Source organism: Miscanthus floridulus, chromosome 15 (assembly GCF_019320115.1).
Source record: "Miscanthus floridulus cultivar M001 chromosome 15, ASM1932011v1, whole genome shotgun sequence".
NCBI lineage: Eukaryota > Viridiplantae > Streptophyta > Magnoliopsida > Poales > Poaceae > Miscanthus > Miscanthus floridulus.
Window position 1 is genome coordinate 6,021,762 of NC_089594.1, and position 15,448 is coordinate 6,037,209.

The 15,448-nt window shown below is 50.7% G+C and overlaps 2 protein-coding genes across 2 annotated transcripts; both read left to right on the forward strand.

Annotated features, from left to right (window-relative positions):
* The first annotated feature begins 6,761 nt into the window (after positions 1 to 6,761).
* Positions 6,762 to 9,777, forward strand: LOC136508952 (uncharacterized). The gene is made up of 2 exons (XM_066503732.1): positions 6,762 to 6,969; positions 8,689 to 9,777. Exons 1-2 carry the CDS (start codon positions 6,873 to 6,875, stop codon positions 9,531 to 9,533), a joined length of 942 nt encoding a protein of 313 aa, XP_066359829.1. The 5' UTR covers positions 6,762 to 6,872; the 3' UTR covers positions 9,534 to 9,777.
* Positions 9,778 to 13,170: 3,393 nt separating this feature from the next.
* Positions 13,171 to 13,542, forward strand: LOC136506902 (uncharacterized mitochondrial protein AtMg00860-like). Its single transcript, XM_066501789.1, has one exon. It carries the CDS (start codon positions 13,171 to 13,173, stop codon positions 13,540 to 13,542), a length of 372 nt encoding a protein of 123 aa, XP_066357886.1.
* Positions 13,543 to 15,448: the final 1,906 nt, after the last annotated feature.

Genomic DNA, 15,448 nt, shown 5'->3' on the forward strand with positions numbered 1-15,448 from the left:
ACTAAGTGTTAAATGAAGTTGAGACCGGACGGAGACTTGCAGAGTTTTGAACTGTAGTGTTTCCGTCTGTGTCGATTAAGGACCGACCGTTGTTGGGCCTCAAGTCATGTTGAACGCATGCCTTACATTTAGCTGGCCGGATAAAGTACCTTCCGACCGCGAAGCTGGGAGATTTTTCGGGCCGAGTAGATTGCCCGCAACGCACTGTACCGGAGCAGGTGTGGTAGGACACGGGGGCGGGATGATAAGACCAAAGTGCAGTCGGTCGGCCCCCGGGTACATGTGGTTCCTGGCAAACTCGAGATTCCTGGAAAGTTGACTCGGTGATCAATATCTCACTTTAGCGGGTGAGTGAGGTTTGTGTAAGGAATAAATCACCAGCTGGTTAGGAATCGATTCGAATCGCCATCGCTCCTGGATAGTGAGCACTTGACTTGAGTTACTTCATCGTAGTAAATGCTATGGAACACTTGGACAGTTATAGTGAATATGACAGTATGGAAGTTGTTTAATGATCATTGGTTATCATTCTCTGCTTAATCACATGTTTACTCTAGCATAGGTGCAAACCTAGTTGACAGGTTAATAATAATTAACTTGGCAATAATGCTTTTAGACAGGTTCTTGAATTGCTAAAAATGCTTCTTTTTGCAAATGAGTCAGCTACCCTACTATAAAGCCCTTCATAATCCTTGGTGTCATTATTTTCGGTTATGTCGGGTAAGTCTGGCTGAGTACATTCTCGTACTCAGGGTTTTATTCCCACTTGTTGCAGATGGGCAGATGTACTATGGCTACTGTATCAACTGCCTGTATCCTGCGATGGGTGATGCTTAGGACCATGGGCATGGTCATTCCTTACGTCTCATCTGATGCTTTTGTTGGAGATGATCATTCGCTGGCACTATATTTGAACTCCGTGTGAGTGTGTGTGGTTTTAAGCAAATGACTTCCGCTACTTTTTATTCGAACTTGTTTTGTAATAACTATGTTTAAACTCTGATGTATCTGTTATGCAAACTTTTATGTAATATGTGATTGGTGACCGCTAAACTTAGTACGATCATGGTTGGGACATGAGTTGTTTTGAAATCCTTCATGATTTCACGGACTACCGGGTTATACGGGCTTAAGTTTGCTAAAGCGTCTGCGCTGGCGGATGATTTTCTTACTTAATTTCGTATAATTGGTCGGTTCTGTCATAGCTGGTATCAGAGCATGGTTTAGCGTGTTACTGTTCACAAGTGTATTTAAAACAAAAAGGCATTGGAAAACGTGATTTTAAAACTATAAAGTGTGCCAGTGATCATATCCGTTATGCCCAGTTAAGGACTTTAGGTGGCTTAATTAAGTACTGACTGGGGTTCTTGCATCATATTTCTCTTTCGTCGCTCATACGGCGTGCTATTGTATGAGTGCCACTTGTTTGAGTGGTAATGAATGGATCAATTGCCTCTACGCCTCGGTAAGTGTGAGTTGTGAGAGCATGATCGGATACACCGCCGATCTAGGGTGAATGCTTATATGATACTGGAGTAATTACATGTTCTACGCATGTTTTACCAAGGTATCTCATGTGAGGGTCTTCCGTCTGTGGAGGCGATGCCATCATTAGGATGATGATTCGGGTAGTTACTACCGTTGTACACGTATCTGGGGATTCGTGTAGAGCGTGTAGATAAAATTTTACTGCTTTTATGCATTCATTGGGAATTGGGCTGAAATGAATCTTCTGCAGGTACATAACAACGCTATCGTGTAGAACGTATTAGCTACGTAAATGAGAGATCGTTGTTATGCCACCGAATTCGTCGTTAGAAATTATTTATTTCCTAAGTTTGTGAGAACGTACGACCCGTACATACATCATGTACTTGTGCATCTCATTCATCTCATGCATACCTCCCCTTATAAATTGATTATCTCATTTTGATAAAAGTTGTATCACCTAAAATATGTTTCCCCGAGGTAATAAGAGAACTTTTGCTACAGATGGCCCGCACGAAGCAGACCGCCCGTAAGTCCACCGGAGGAAGAGCACCTCGACGTCCGTTGGCCCTGAGGGAGCACCGCACCACGGACACCTTCTTGAGCGAGTTTGGCATGCCGACTTTGCTTTGGAGAGTGCTCCATGATGTGGGGTACCCAGAGGGTCAGGAGCCGGTGTACTCTTGGAATGAGAGCCAGTTAGCAGATGATGGACTTGCAGTGGTGGAGATCACGGTTCCTGCTCTCGGTAATGCTCCAGATTGGGATGGTTGGCATTTGGAGTTTGAGGGTCGCACTCCAGCTGAGGGTGCAGAGGGAGCAGCCTTCCGTGTCATCAGGGACATTATGAGCAGATTTCCCAGTGAGCTTGCAGCAGCTTTAGCTGGTACTTTTCCTAGGGATGATCCCCGCGATGCCATTTGGGTTCAGCCTGAAGGAAGCGCATTGGTCAGAGGTCCAGCTGAGGGACAGGCTAGCGACAACCAGGCAATGAGTGCTATGTTCGCCGCCATCAGAGCGTATGAGGGTCTTGAGAGTACCTACTGGACTTTGACTGGCTTGCGTAGTGAGGATAAGCTCAAAGGGAAGAAGCAGAAGAAGAGACAGGCTCGAGCTATAGCTAGCTTGCAGGAGCAGTTGGCTGATATGAATCTACAGCGAGATCAGGCGGTTGAAAGAGGTGATAGAGCTATGCAGCGAGTGCATACGTTGACTCAAGCCAACAACAATGCAGATCGCATGATTGGACAGTTGGTTCAGGAAAGGAATGAAGCCTGGAACGCAAGAAACCTTCTGTTGCAGAGAGTCGATGAGCTAGAGGAATACAACGGCTACTTGCACGAGGAGTTTCACGCGCTCTACAATGGGGTTGGCCCATATGCTCCACCGAACGCCGCTGGCATGGACATCGACGACGACAACCAGGATGAGCCTGTAGTTTCACCTGGAGGCGATGGTGACGTCTCCGATCCCGACGATGGCCTCGAGGAGTAGGCTAGTAGCTTTGCGCTAGTATCTAGGTCTTGTCGCGATGACCTTTCTTTTGTTGGCATGTAATCTATCGTATGTTGCTTCGAACGTATGAGAATTGGCATGTGTTTGGAACTTGATTTTCGAATGCGATATCTGAACGCATAAAAAGTCCAGTGTATGTATACTGGCAATGTGATTGTATGGACGCGATGTTTGCCGTTTAAGTAACTCGATTAAGTGCTGTTGTTTTAATTGGAATTGCGATTGTTGTGCCTCTGTTTTTATTGTATGAATTTATTCTCTCCAGTAAATTCAGTATGGCATAATTTTTCCCTCACTCGCAATTATTACAGCTTCACTCAATCATACTTGTTGCTGAAATATGCAGATGACCAACACTCGCCGAACCACGTATGAGGCCGCTGAGCCCGGTGCCAACGGTGCAGGGACCGGTGGTGGTGGTGGTGGTGGTGGAAACCACAGCAACAACAATGAACCTCCCCATGAACCGCATTTGCCACCTCCGCCCCCGTTTACCCCCGAAATGTTCCTCGCACAGCTACTCGGGAGTCAGCGCAACACAGAACAATCTCAGAAGAACATGGAGGATCTTCTCAGAACCATCGCCAACAACGTTCAACGTGGTAACAATCAAGGTGGTGGCATGGGAGTGAACCAATATAGCAGCTTCAAAGATTTCATGGACCCGAGTTGGCCCGACCCGAGGGAGCAGACCATGTCACATGGGCCCGAGTTGGCCCGACCCGAGGGAGCAGACCATGTCTGGGCCGCTGCTCAGGCCCGTGGGCCAGCATGACACGGCGCGGCCTGAGACAGCTGGCCCGGCAGCGGCCCGCCCCCCCTCCAGCCCTCCCCCTCCTGGCCTCCTCCCCTCCTGCTCCCGGCCTCTCCATGGCCCAGCGCGCTGCTCACCCCAGCCGCCCCCGCCTCCCCCCGCTCCTCATATATAAGCCGCACGCCACGGCCGCGACGGCTCTCACACCCCGAACCCTAGCTCATTTCTCGTCTCTCTCGCCTCGCGCTCGTCTCTCTCGCATCGCCTCGCTCTCAGCTCTTGCCCTCGTGGTCTCGCCTCCATCCTCCCCAACTCCGGTGAGGTGACCTCGACGCCTCCCCCTCCTCATATATAAGGGCACGTCGCGGCTGCGGCAACTCTCACATCCCAAACCCTTGCTCATTTTCTTGCCTCGCCTTGCTCTCGGCTCTCATGGTCTCCGTCCTCCTCGACTCCGGTGAGGTGACCTCGACAATCCACCTACCGTCGGCGAGCAGCTCTCTACTCCTCCTACCTGATCCCCTCCCTGTTCTCTCTCCGCCTCTCCCTTCTCCCTCTCCCTATCTCCCCTCTAAATCTCATTGATTATGTGAGTTGGTTGTCTCTATTTGTCCCTCCTCCGCCGTCCGCCGTCGTTGCTGACTGAGTGTCGTCTTCTCTGGCACCGGGCTCTGGTTGCGCAGGTAAAACCCTAATCGTAACCCTAACCCTAACCCTAACCCTAACCATGTTCTAATTTCTTCTTTTTCTTTCAATGTATGCTTCTAATTTCTTCTTCCATTGTTTCGCAGGTCGGTAGCCGATGCATCGTCTTCTAGCTGTGGCTTAGAGCGAGCTAGGCGGCCACCCGCACCGTCGAGGAACAGGGCTAGAGAGGCAGCCATAGCCGACGAGGATGTCCTCATGTCGGTTGGCCTAGCCCCAGAGGGTGAGAACGACGACAACACTCGAGCCGACGCTGCTGCGTTGTTCGATATCGATCTTGGGGACGGCTCTGTTGCTCCGACTCCGATTGATGTGGACACGGACGGTGGTGAAGGGTCGATGGCGACTGCGAACTCCAACGGCTCTACTCCTTCGTTTGCTGGTACAGGTAACACTAGTAAGCACAAATCGCCTGTGTGGGCTGATTTTGAGGAGATCTATGAGATTATTAATGGTTCTAGAATTTGCATCAAGGCTGTTTGTAGGATGTGCAAATCTACCTTGTCTGCAAGATCTAGTGTTGGCACTGGTCACTTAAAAAGGCACCAAAAATCATGTAGGATTAAAACTGATCAACGTGCTAGGGTTCAATCTAGGCTTTCATACAATCCTGATGGTTCTGTTTATAACTGGGATTATAAACCTGAAGTTGTTAGATCTAAATTATGTCTTTTGATTGCTAAGCTTGATCTGCCTTTAGGAATTGGTGAGACTGATGCTTGGGAAGAATACATTGTTAGAGCTCATAATCCTAGGTTTGTTAAGGTCTCTAGACAGACCACTACTAGAGATCTTGGCAAACTTTTTAATAAACGACGTAATATAATTAAGAATTGTGTGTTGTCTGGTGCTTCTTCTGTTGGTCTGACATCAGACATTTGGTCTGGTAATGCAAAAGAAGACTATATCAGTGTTGTTGCTCACTATGTGTCTGCTGACTGGGAGTTGCAGAAAAAGGTAATTGGTCTCCGCTTGATTGAGGTAAAACATACTGGTGAGAATATTGTAGAAAAAGTTGCTTGTGTGAGAGGTATATTTAATGTTCTTACCATAATGCATTTATTCTTGATTCTAAAGGTAAAATGAGAGGTTTATTTAATGTTCTTACCATAATGCAATAAAAAACTGGTTTTGACTACAGTTCTTATTATGGTATTGTGAAAACTAAAATTTTTAAGTTGTTTAACAAGTATGAAGAAAAGTTTGGTGCAACTAGGTCTCAAAGGAGGGTTGCACAATCTACAAGCATCACAGGTAAGAGGAAGCATGCATGGGGAAGAATTTTGGAGGCCCTGGAGCATCTAGTGTTGTTGAACCTTCCCCTGCCTCTGCTCCTGGTCCTTCTTTATCTACTTCTGCTGCTGCTTGTGAGCTATCTGCTTATCTGAACAGTGACAATGTCACTATATATGAGGATGACTTTGATCTACTTCTCTGGTGGCGTGACCATAAGCTAACATATCCAGTGCTTTCTATCATGGATAGAGACATTATGTCAGTTCCTGTTTCAACAGTGTCTTTAGAATCTTGTTTCAGCTTGACAGGAAGAATACTTGAGGAGCGGCGCCATCGACTATTGCCTGAACATGTGGAGATGCTTGCTTGCATAAAAGATTGGGAGCTGGGTGAAAGAAGACTGCAGCATGATGTTGACAACTAAGAACTGGTAGACTCCTTCGAGCATCTCTATTTTGATGAAGATGCATCTATTTCTGGGGCTCCTTCTACTAGCACATCTGCATCTGTGGCTTCTACATCTAGTGGTTCTTGAGTTGAGAGTTGAGATTGAGACAGTGAGAGTGTGAGACTTGAGAGGTGAGTTGAGACTTGATTATGATATGTATCTGTGATGTATCATGTAAACCTTTGAACATGTTTAAGACTTATAAGAGCTGTGCTGCACTCTTTTTTTCTTTCTGAAGTTTCTCACAAGGGTGAGTTTATCCAAAAAGATTTTTAATGAGACAGCATTGCACACAGCTCAGTTATCCTTTTAATTTTCTCTTGTTCTCTGTGTATATGATTTTGGTTTTGGTTTGAAGTTCTTCTGGGAAAAAATACTTCAAATTTAAGTACTTCTTGTTGGGATGATTTTTTTATATGTTTTGAAACTACGGGCCTCGAGCTGACACGGCTGGGTGATTTGGCCGTTCCTAGCAGACCGACCCGGCACGAATTTAGACCCACCGAGCCGTGCTTGGGCTGACATAAGGCCCACAGCCGCACGGCACGAGAGGCCGGCCCGACATCCTGCGGCCCGTATGGATTCGTAGCCTCGCGTCGCGAGGTACTGTTGTTGTTACAGGGATAGGTACATAGATTCCGGCTGCTCGCCATTGGGGCTGCCTCCGCCCGGTGCCGTCCGTCTCTTCGGCGAGCTGCGGGCGGGGCGCACCTCGTCCTCCTCACGATGGGGGGCTGGAACCGGTCGCGGTACGTGACGGGGCACCGTGACCGCTCCGCCGGCGCTTCGCGTCCTCCTTGGCCTCCGCCTCCGCCTGATTACGGTACGGACGGATTCCTCCCTCTCTCTGTCTGAACCCGATGTTCCGATTTGGGTTGTATAGTCCGTAGTCTCTTAGGTTGCGATCGGATTAAAACTCGTTCGATGTCTAGATCTACTCCTCGATTCTTTGTTGGTCAGATGATTTGGATACTGATTGAAGCTTGCAATCAGAGTTATTGCCTGTCACTGTAGGCTTGCTTTCTCATGTGTACGGATTGTTCTTTCCATTGCGCATTGAAATGTCAGATAAAATGCTATCTTTGCGTGACTATCACATCTGTTGGATTGGAGGTAGAGGCATTCCTTTTTGGGGAATAGGAATTGATTGGGAGGGCACTGCAATTGCAAGATAGCGGTGTTGTACAGGTGGGGATTCAGATAATCTGTTCCAGGAACAGTTCAGTCTGTACAGTGCATATAGAATTTTGAAGATGCATGGGAGTGCTAGTCTCTGCTGTTATATATCAGGTCGACTTCAAAAATACTTAATGCCCGTTGCGCGCCATGGATTCAACGGTTGGGATCTTCCGAATCCATGGCTCTCTTGGTGCCTTTCGCGCCATCTTTGATTTGTATACTTTGTCATTTTGCGCACTTTGTCGTAACGCCTAGTCGATTGCCCTGCTCTGATTAAGTAACCGATGTCCATTGGAATACTGGATATGCCTGCCAATGGAATTATTTGCTACTATTCGTCCCATTCATTGTGTCTATATTTTTTTTCTCAAGCAATCTGACCTCAAAGTTTTGTGATCTCCTGGAAGACACATGTTCACTTTCTTCATACTAATTATATTATTAAATACATGACACGATGAGTCCAGTTGTGTAGGAGATATAGACTTGCCTTTAGAAGCAATGCTGCCATTTTAGGATCAAACTCTTTTGGCAAGAATTATGAACGCTCCCTTTATTTAGCATGCCATGTGTGTAGTGTAATTGTCTAATGTTTCCTGCACACCTTTGATTCATATGAATGAAAAGGAAATGAAAGACCATTCATACAATTAATGGGTTCATATCCTATCTCGAGTGTTGTATGAGGGCATATCATTGTGAGCTTGGCTTATGAAATAAAAACTTTACAGCTATGGGCTCAGAAGCTAGTAATCCTAGAATGTTGGGTTATATGTATAAGCTAAGTTATAGCCTTTAGGGATATGATTTTGGTTTTAAGGTTAGCGTTTTCTTTATCATTCTCGATAACCACAGGATTCATAGTAGCTACTTTGGATTGAGATTAAATATGAGTAAAACAAAAGATTGACCACAAATAACGTAGTATTATGTTGCCACGTAACAAACACAGGAGCTACTCTGGAGGGCATATCTGCCTAGAAGGCACCTTGAATGACCACACAATAGATTCTAAATTTATCTTTTGTTTTGGATGGATTCAGATGTTCTCCTCTGTGGTCGTAAACACGGAGGATTGTAACAAGCTTTATCTCTGGGGTATTCAGCTTCTACACGGTTACTGAACTAATTTGAAAATTTTGATAAAAAAAGGCATTTTCTCTTCCAGGTTACTTGAACTAATCCTAAAATTTCAGTCTGATATCTTCCAAATCTGCACAGTGGAGCTATAAGAGAATTCTATTTATGTTTTCTTTTTCTTCCACTCTACTGAATCTGAATGCAATAATTTAGGGTATCTTTTGCCTTTCCGTGTTACCGTGCTGCTACCATTAATTCTTATACTCATTTTTCATATGTGCAGAAGACGGTCACTACCCAGTCCCATTATGGGAAAGGGAATTCTGCCGCCACATTGGCGACATTACTTGGGAGAGGTTCTGTGAAAACAAGCAATATGTTGGACCATTCGATAAACATGAGCCCTGGGATGATTCAGAGGCATTTGATTGTTTCCAGAACGCAAAGGCAAGGTTCTGGGCGAACTATCATGGCAAGCCTTCTGACATTCCTTTGCTGGACGACCCTGATTTGTACATCGACAAGGTCGATCACCAATGCAAACTCGACCCAGAGTTGGTTGCTGAGCTGGATAGTGTAGGGTTACCATTTGAGGATGATAATTCCGCCCCGGCCACAGGATGGGCCAACGCCGGGGCAGGCAACAAGTGCACCCAGAATGGATCTGGAAACTGGGATGTCTTCATAGAAAAGCCGGCTGAAGTCAATAAGTGGGACTATGAGGCCAATCTTGCACCCAACACGACTTGGGGAGGCCAGGCCAATGTAGTAACACCTGAGGCTGTTTGGGGAGGCCAATCTTCCAATAAATGGGGCAATAATAGCAACACCAGCTGGGGCGCTCCTTTGGAGAAGCCGAGCTGGCGTGACTGTAGCAAGAACCACTACACACCCAACAACTGGAACAACAACTTTCATGGCGGACCATCCAACAACAGGTACTGGCAGCCGGAGGATCCGAGCTACACTTCTGGGTTTGGAAGGAAACGGAACGGCACTGGCGGCGGTGGTGGGTACTTCAAGCAGAGGAACCAGGCCGAGGGCCAGCAGCAGAGGAGCGGCAGCTGGCAGCAAGACCAAAGAGGAAGGAACAGGCAGTGGCGTCCGGTGCACAGCAGAGCTCCCTAAAATGGTCCGGACTCTTGATCTCATGGAGAGAATTGCAGGTGTCTTCTTTTGAGCAGTCTGCTGGCAAAGTGGTGCCTGTAAATAGATGCTTGTTTGTTTGAGTTGTATGCTTCCGCTGCTGCTCTTCCGCAGCTGCGGCCTCAGTTTACTTCTGGAGTTCTTGGGTAATGTTAGTATTATGTTATACTGTTAATTAATGTGGGAGCATGACAGTTCGGTGCAAAGATAGTCCATTACTAACTCTGTTTGTCTTTTCAGGGCGCCCTCAATTGGTGACTCATAAGCTAGCTTTAAGTATTTTTTTCATATTTTAATAGAAGAGAGAGAAAAGCTAACTCTTGGTTAAGAGCTAGGCTCATGCACACATTCCAAGATCATGTGACTAAGAGCTAGGTTTATGCACACATTCCAAGATCATATGATAATATCATGTGAGGCTATCTATGTTATGAGCTATTGAAGAAGTTGACTTAGAGCTAACAACCAACTTATACCATTGCGGGTGTAGAACTTGCTGGTGTAGCGGACCATGCATGCCTCCGGTTGCCACTCGCCACCTGTCCACAAAGCCTATTTAGCACCTCTTTAGAAAACGACTTGGATTTTGATTTTATTGAGGAAGCAGTTTTTTTTTTGGTAGAGCTGAAATTCTTTAAAAGTCATTTATCCGAATGGCTGCTTCTATTTTCTTTTCTGGAATGGGTGAAAGAAGTGGCAAAACTGCTTCTTCTATTTTCTTTTCTGGAATGGATGAAAGAAATCAAACTTTTATAGTGGGTGTACGGTTGATTTATATGGTCTATTTCAATTTGTAATATGGTTGTTTGAAATGTAAAAAGATTATTATGAGACAAAAATGAAAATTAATTCATAATTAATGTTTTTCTTGTAGTTCAAAACTAGAAGAATATCCCACGTGTTCTACGGAAATGACAGATGAAACAATACTATTTTTATGGTCGGGTGCACGTATTCCAGGCGCCGCCGGGCCTGTGACGTCCGCCGCGACGCGGAGCGCGCGGTGGGCGCGCACGAGGATGCGCTGGGCGCGATCACCGCTAGTGGCTGTTTTGGAAATTAGCGATAGCTTTCTATTATTAGTTCCTAAATTAAATATGTTGCTCCGGTTGGTTGAGGCCGGTGGCCTTATATCCATGTAACAGACTTTTGGTTGAGGTTAAGAAAGATATTACCAATCTAATCTTCCTCCCCTCTCTTCTCAACCAAGCCTGCGGCAGAGAGCTTCCTCGCCGGAGAAGACGGATCGAGGCTACGAGCTACGTAGCCGAGGTCCCGCTACCCGAGGGTTTAACACCCTTGACAACCTGGTATCACGATCCCGGCGATCCTCGCCTTCTCGACCCACATCACCGCTAGCCGCCGCCACTCCTACAACACCTCCAGCCGCCGTGCCACCATCATCTGCATCGTCGTCTATCGCATCGTGTCCAGCCGACATGGGTGACGCCAATGACCTCAAGGCCACCGTGGAATCCCTCACCAACGCCATGAAGATGCTGCAGGCCACGGTCGAGGCCGCATGTCGTCCTCGGGCTACAAGCCGGGCTCCGGCGAGCACCACAATGATCGACCGCCGAAATTCCAGAAGATGGATTTTCCCCGGTACGATGGCAAGACCGATCCCCTCATCTTCATCAATCGCTGCGAGTCCTACTTCCACCAGCAGCGGATCATGGAGGAAGAGAAGGTCTGGATGGCCTCCTACAATCTCGAGGACGGGGCGCAGATGTGGTACATTCAGGTCCAAATGGACGAGGGCACTCCGTCGTGGCGCCGATTCAAGGAATTGCTCCACCTGCACTACGGGCCCCCTCTCCGTGCTGCTCCCCTCTTCGAGCTGGCGGATTGCCGTCGCACGAGCACTGTCACGGAGTATCAGGATCGTTTCCAGGCGCTTCTTCCCCGCGCCGGTCCCCTAGGAGAGGCTCAAAGGGTGCAGCGGTTCACGGGCGAACTCCTTCCACCGCTCAGCCTCGACGTTCAGGTCCACAATCCGCAATCCCTGGCGGCTGCTATGAGCCTGGCGCGTCAGTTTGAGCTCCGGGAGCAGTACGCGCCGGCGGCCGCCAAGGCCGCGGCCCGTGGCCTGCTACCGGCCCCTGCGCCGCGCCTGGCCCTCCCTGCGCCTCCGATCGCCAAGGCGGACGCGACTGTGGCCGCGGCGGACGCTCGCCCGCTGGTAAAACGTCTGTCCCTGCCGGAGCAGGAGGAGTGCCGTCGGCAGGGCCTTTGCTTCAACTGCAACGAGCGGTACATGCGCGGGCACAAACGCTTCTGCAAGCGGATCTTCTTCATCAACGGCGTCGACATCGCCACCACCGACGACGCCACGGCTGAGGACGCGCCGGACGCGGAGGCCCTGGTTTTCTCATTGCACGCGGTCGCTGGGGTCCCCATCTGCAACACCATCCAGCTCTAGGTGTTCCTGGTCGCTGCATCCTTCATTGCGCTCATCGACACCGGCTCCACCCACAGTTTCATCGGAGAGGCGGCTGCTCGGCGCACGGGCCTAGCCATCGAGCCGCGCCCTAGGCTCACGGCGACCGTGGCAAACAGCGAGCGCGTATCCTGCCCCGGTGTGATCCGCCAAGCTCCGATCATCATAGATAGCCTGGAGTTCTGCGTCGACCTCTTCGTGATGCCCCTAGCCGGGTACGACGTGGTACTCGGCACGCACTGGATGGCCACGTTAGGGCCCATCGTCTGGGACCTCACTGCTCGGACCATGGCGTTCCAGCAGTAGGGGCACACCGTCTACTAGCGTGGCATGGCACCACCATCCGCTCCGGGCCTCCACGCCGCCACGACCGATGACTCCCTCCTCGAGGGGCTACTCGGCTCCTTCGCCGATGTCTTCGCCGAACCGAAGGGGTTGCCTCCAGCGCGCACACGTGACCACCACATCGTCCTCAAGGCCGATGCAACACCGGTGGCTGTGCGGCCGTATAGGTACCCTGTGGCCCATAAAGATGAACTGGAGCGGCAGTGCGCAGCCATGATCGAGCAGAGAATCGTCCGCCGCAGCGACTCGGCGTTTTCCTCCCCCGTCCTTCTTGTCAAAAAGCTGGACGGGTCGTGGCGGTTCTGCGTCGACTACCACGCGCTGAATGCGCTCACGGTGAAGGACGCGTTCCCGATTCTGGTTGTTGACAAGCTGCTCGACGAGCTCCACGGCGCACGGTTCTTCTCCAAGCTGGATTTGTGTTCAGGGTACCATCAGGTGCGCATGAGGCGGGAGGATATCCACAAGACGGCGTTCCGCACCCACGACGGCCTCTATGAGTTCTTGGTCATGCCGTTCGGGCTGTGCAATGCCTCGGCAACGTTCCAGGCTCTCATGAATGATGTACTCCGCCCATTCCTACGTCGCTTTGTGCTTGTTTTCTTTGACGACATCTTGATACACAGCAAGTCTTGGGCGGATCATCTTCGTCATCTACGCGCTGTCCTCACCGAGCTGCGCTACCAACGCCTCTTCGTCAAGCGCTCCAAGTGCGCATTCAGCATCACCTCCGTCTCCTACCTCAGCCACATCATATCGGAGGCAGGTGTTGCCATGGATCCGGCCAAGGTGCAGGCCATACACGACTGACCGGTTCCTCGCTCAGCGCGAGTGATGCGCGGCTTCCTCGGCTTGGTGGGCTACTACCGCAAGTTTGTCCACAATTACGGCTCGATCGCAGCGCCGCTTACAACCCTCCTCAAGAAGGATGGCTTCTCCTGGAACGACGAGGCGGCCGTGGCTTTCGGTGCGCTCAAGGCCGCAGTCACCACGACCCCCATCCTCGCCATGCCAGACTTCTCCAAGATGTTCATCGTCGAGTGCGACGCCTCGTCCCATGGTTTTGGGGCGGTGCTCATTCAAGATGGCCACCCAATCGCCTTCTTCAGACGTCCCGTGGCACTCCGCCACCGCGCCCTTGCCGTGTATGAACGGGAGCTCATCGGGCTGGTCCACGCCATACGCCACTGGAGGCCGTACCTCTAGGGCCGCCATTTCCTCATCAAGATGGACCACTATAGCTTGAAGTACTTGCTGGACCAACGACTGGCCACCATCCCACAACACCATTGGGTGGGCAAGCTACTGGGCTTCGACTTCGCCATCGACTACAAGCCAGGTGCGACGAACGCCGTGGCTGACGCGCTGTCCTGGCGTGACACAGAGGAGGGGGCGCTCCTCGCGCTTTCAGCTCCGCGCTTTGACTTCATTGACCGCCTCCGCCAAGCATAGCAAACCGACCCGGCCCTCATCGCTCTTCGCGAGGACATCAGCGTCGGCTCCCGCAGGGTGCCCTGGTCGGTCGTGGACGGCATGACCCAGTTTGCCAGCCGGCTGTACATACCGCCAACCTCTCCTTTGCTCCAGGAGATCATGGTGGCTGTACACGAGGACGGACATGAAGGGGTTCAGCGCACGCTGCACTGCCTGCGGTGCGACTTTCATTTTCCTAACATGAAGCAGCTTGTCTAGGACTTGGTGCGCGTGTGCATCGTCTGCCAGCGGTTCAAGTTCGAGCACTTGCATCCGGCTGGACTCTTGCTTCCCCTACCGGTGCCTCAGGGGGTTTGGACTGATATCGCCCTCGACTTCGTGGATGCGCTTCCGCGCGTCCGTGGCAAGTCCGTCATACTGACCGTGGTGGACAGGTTCAGTAAGTATTGCCATTTCATTCCACTGGTGCATCCGTACTCCGCCGAGTCCGTCGCCCAAGCATTCTTCACCGAGATAGTACAACTACACGGCATGCCCCAGTCCATGGTCTCGGACAGGGACCCGGTCTTCACGTCGACATTCTGGTGCGAGCTCATGCGCCTGATGGGTACCAAGCTGCACATGACGACGGTGTTCCATCCTCAGTCCGATGGACAATCGGAGTCGGCCAACCGCATCATCATCATGTACCTGCGGCGCCTCACCGCGGATAGGCCATGGCAGTGGCTACGTTGGCTGCCCTAGGCAGATTTCGTCTTGAACACCGCCTACCAGACGTCGCTGTGGGACACGCCCTTCCGTGTCGTCTACGGGCGCGATCCACCGTCCCTCTGGTCGTATGAACCGAGAGACACGAGGGTAGCTGCGGTCGCAAAGAGCATGGAGGAGAGCGACGAGTTCCTGACCGACATCCACTACCGGCTGGAACAAAGCTCAAGCGCTGCAGAAGCTGCACTATGACAAGGTGCACCGCCACGTCGAGTACCGGGTGGGTGATTGGGCGCTCCTCCGTCTCCGGCAGCGTGCGGCGGCCTCACTTTCCCAGGCGGTCATCAACAAGCTCAAACCGCACTTCTTCGGGCCGTACCGCGTCACCGAGCTGATCAACGACGTCGCTGTCCGCCTCGCCTTGCCGCCCCAGGCTCACATTCACGATGTGTTCCACGTGGGACTGCTCAAGAAGTTCTAAGGGTCGGCGCCAGATACTCCTCCACCCGTACCGCCTCTGCATCATGGCGCCGTTGCCCCTGAGCCAGAACGTGCTGTCAGGTTCTGGCTGGCTCGCGGGGTGCACCAGGTTCTTGTCCAGTGGAAGGGCGCGTCGACAGCGTCCGTGACCTGAGAGGACGTCGAGCCGTTCCGCTCTAAGTACCCGGCGTTCCAGCTCAAGGACGAGCTGCTCCTCGAGGGGGGAGAGATGTCATGGTCGGGCGCACATATTCCAGGCGCCGCTGGGCCTGTTACGTCCGCCGCGACGTGGAGCGCGCAGAGCGCGTGGTGGGCGCGCACGAGGATGCGCTAGGCGCGATCACCGCTAGCGGCTGTTTTGGAAATTAGAGATAGCTTTCTATTAGTAGTTCCTAAATTAAAGGAGTATGTTGCTCCGGTTGGTTGAGGCCGGTGGCTTTATATCCATGTAACAGACTTTTGGTTGAGGTTAAGAAAGATATTACCAATC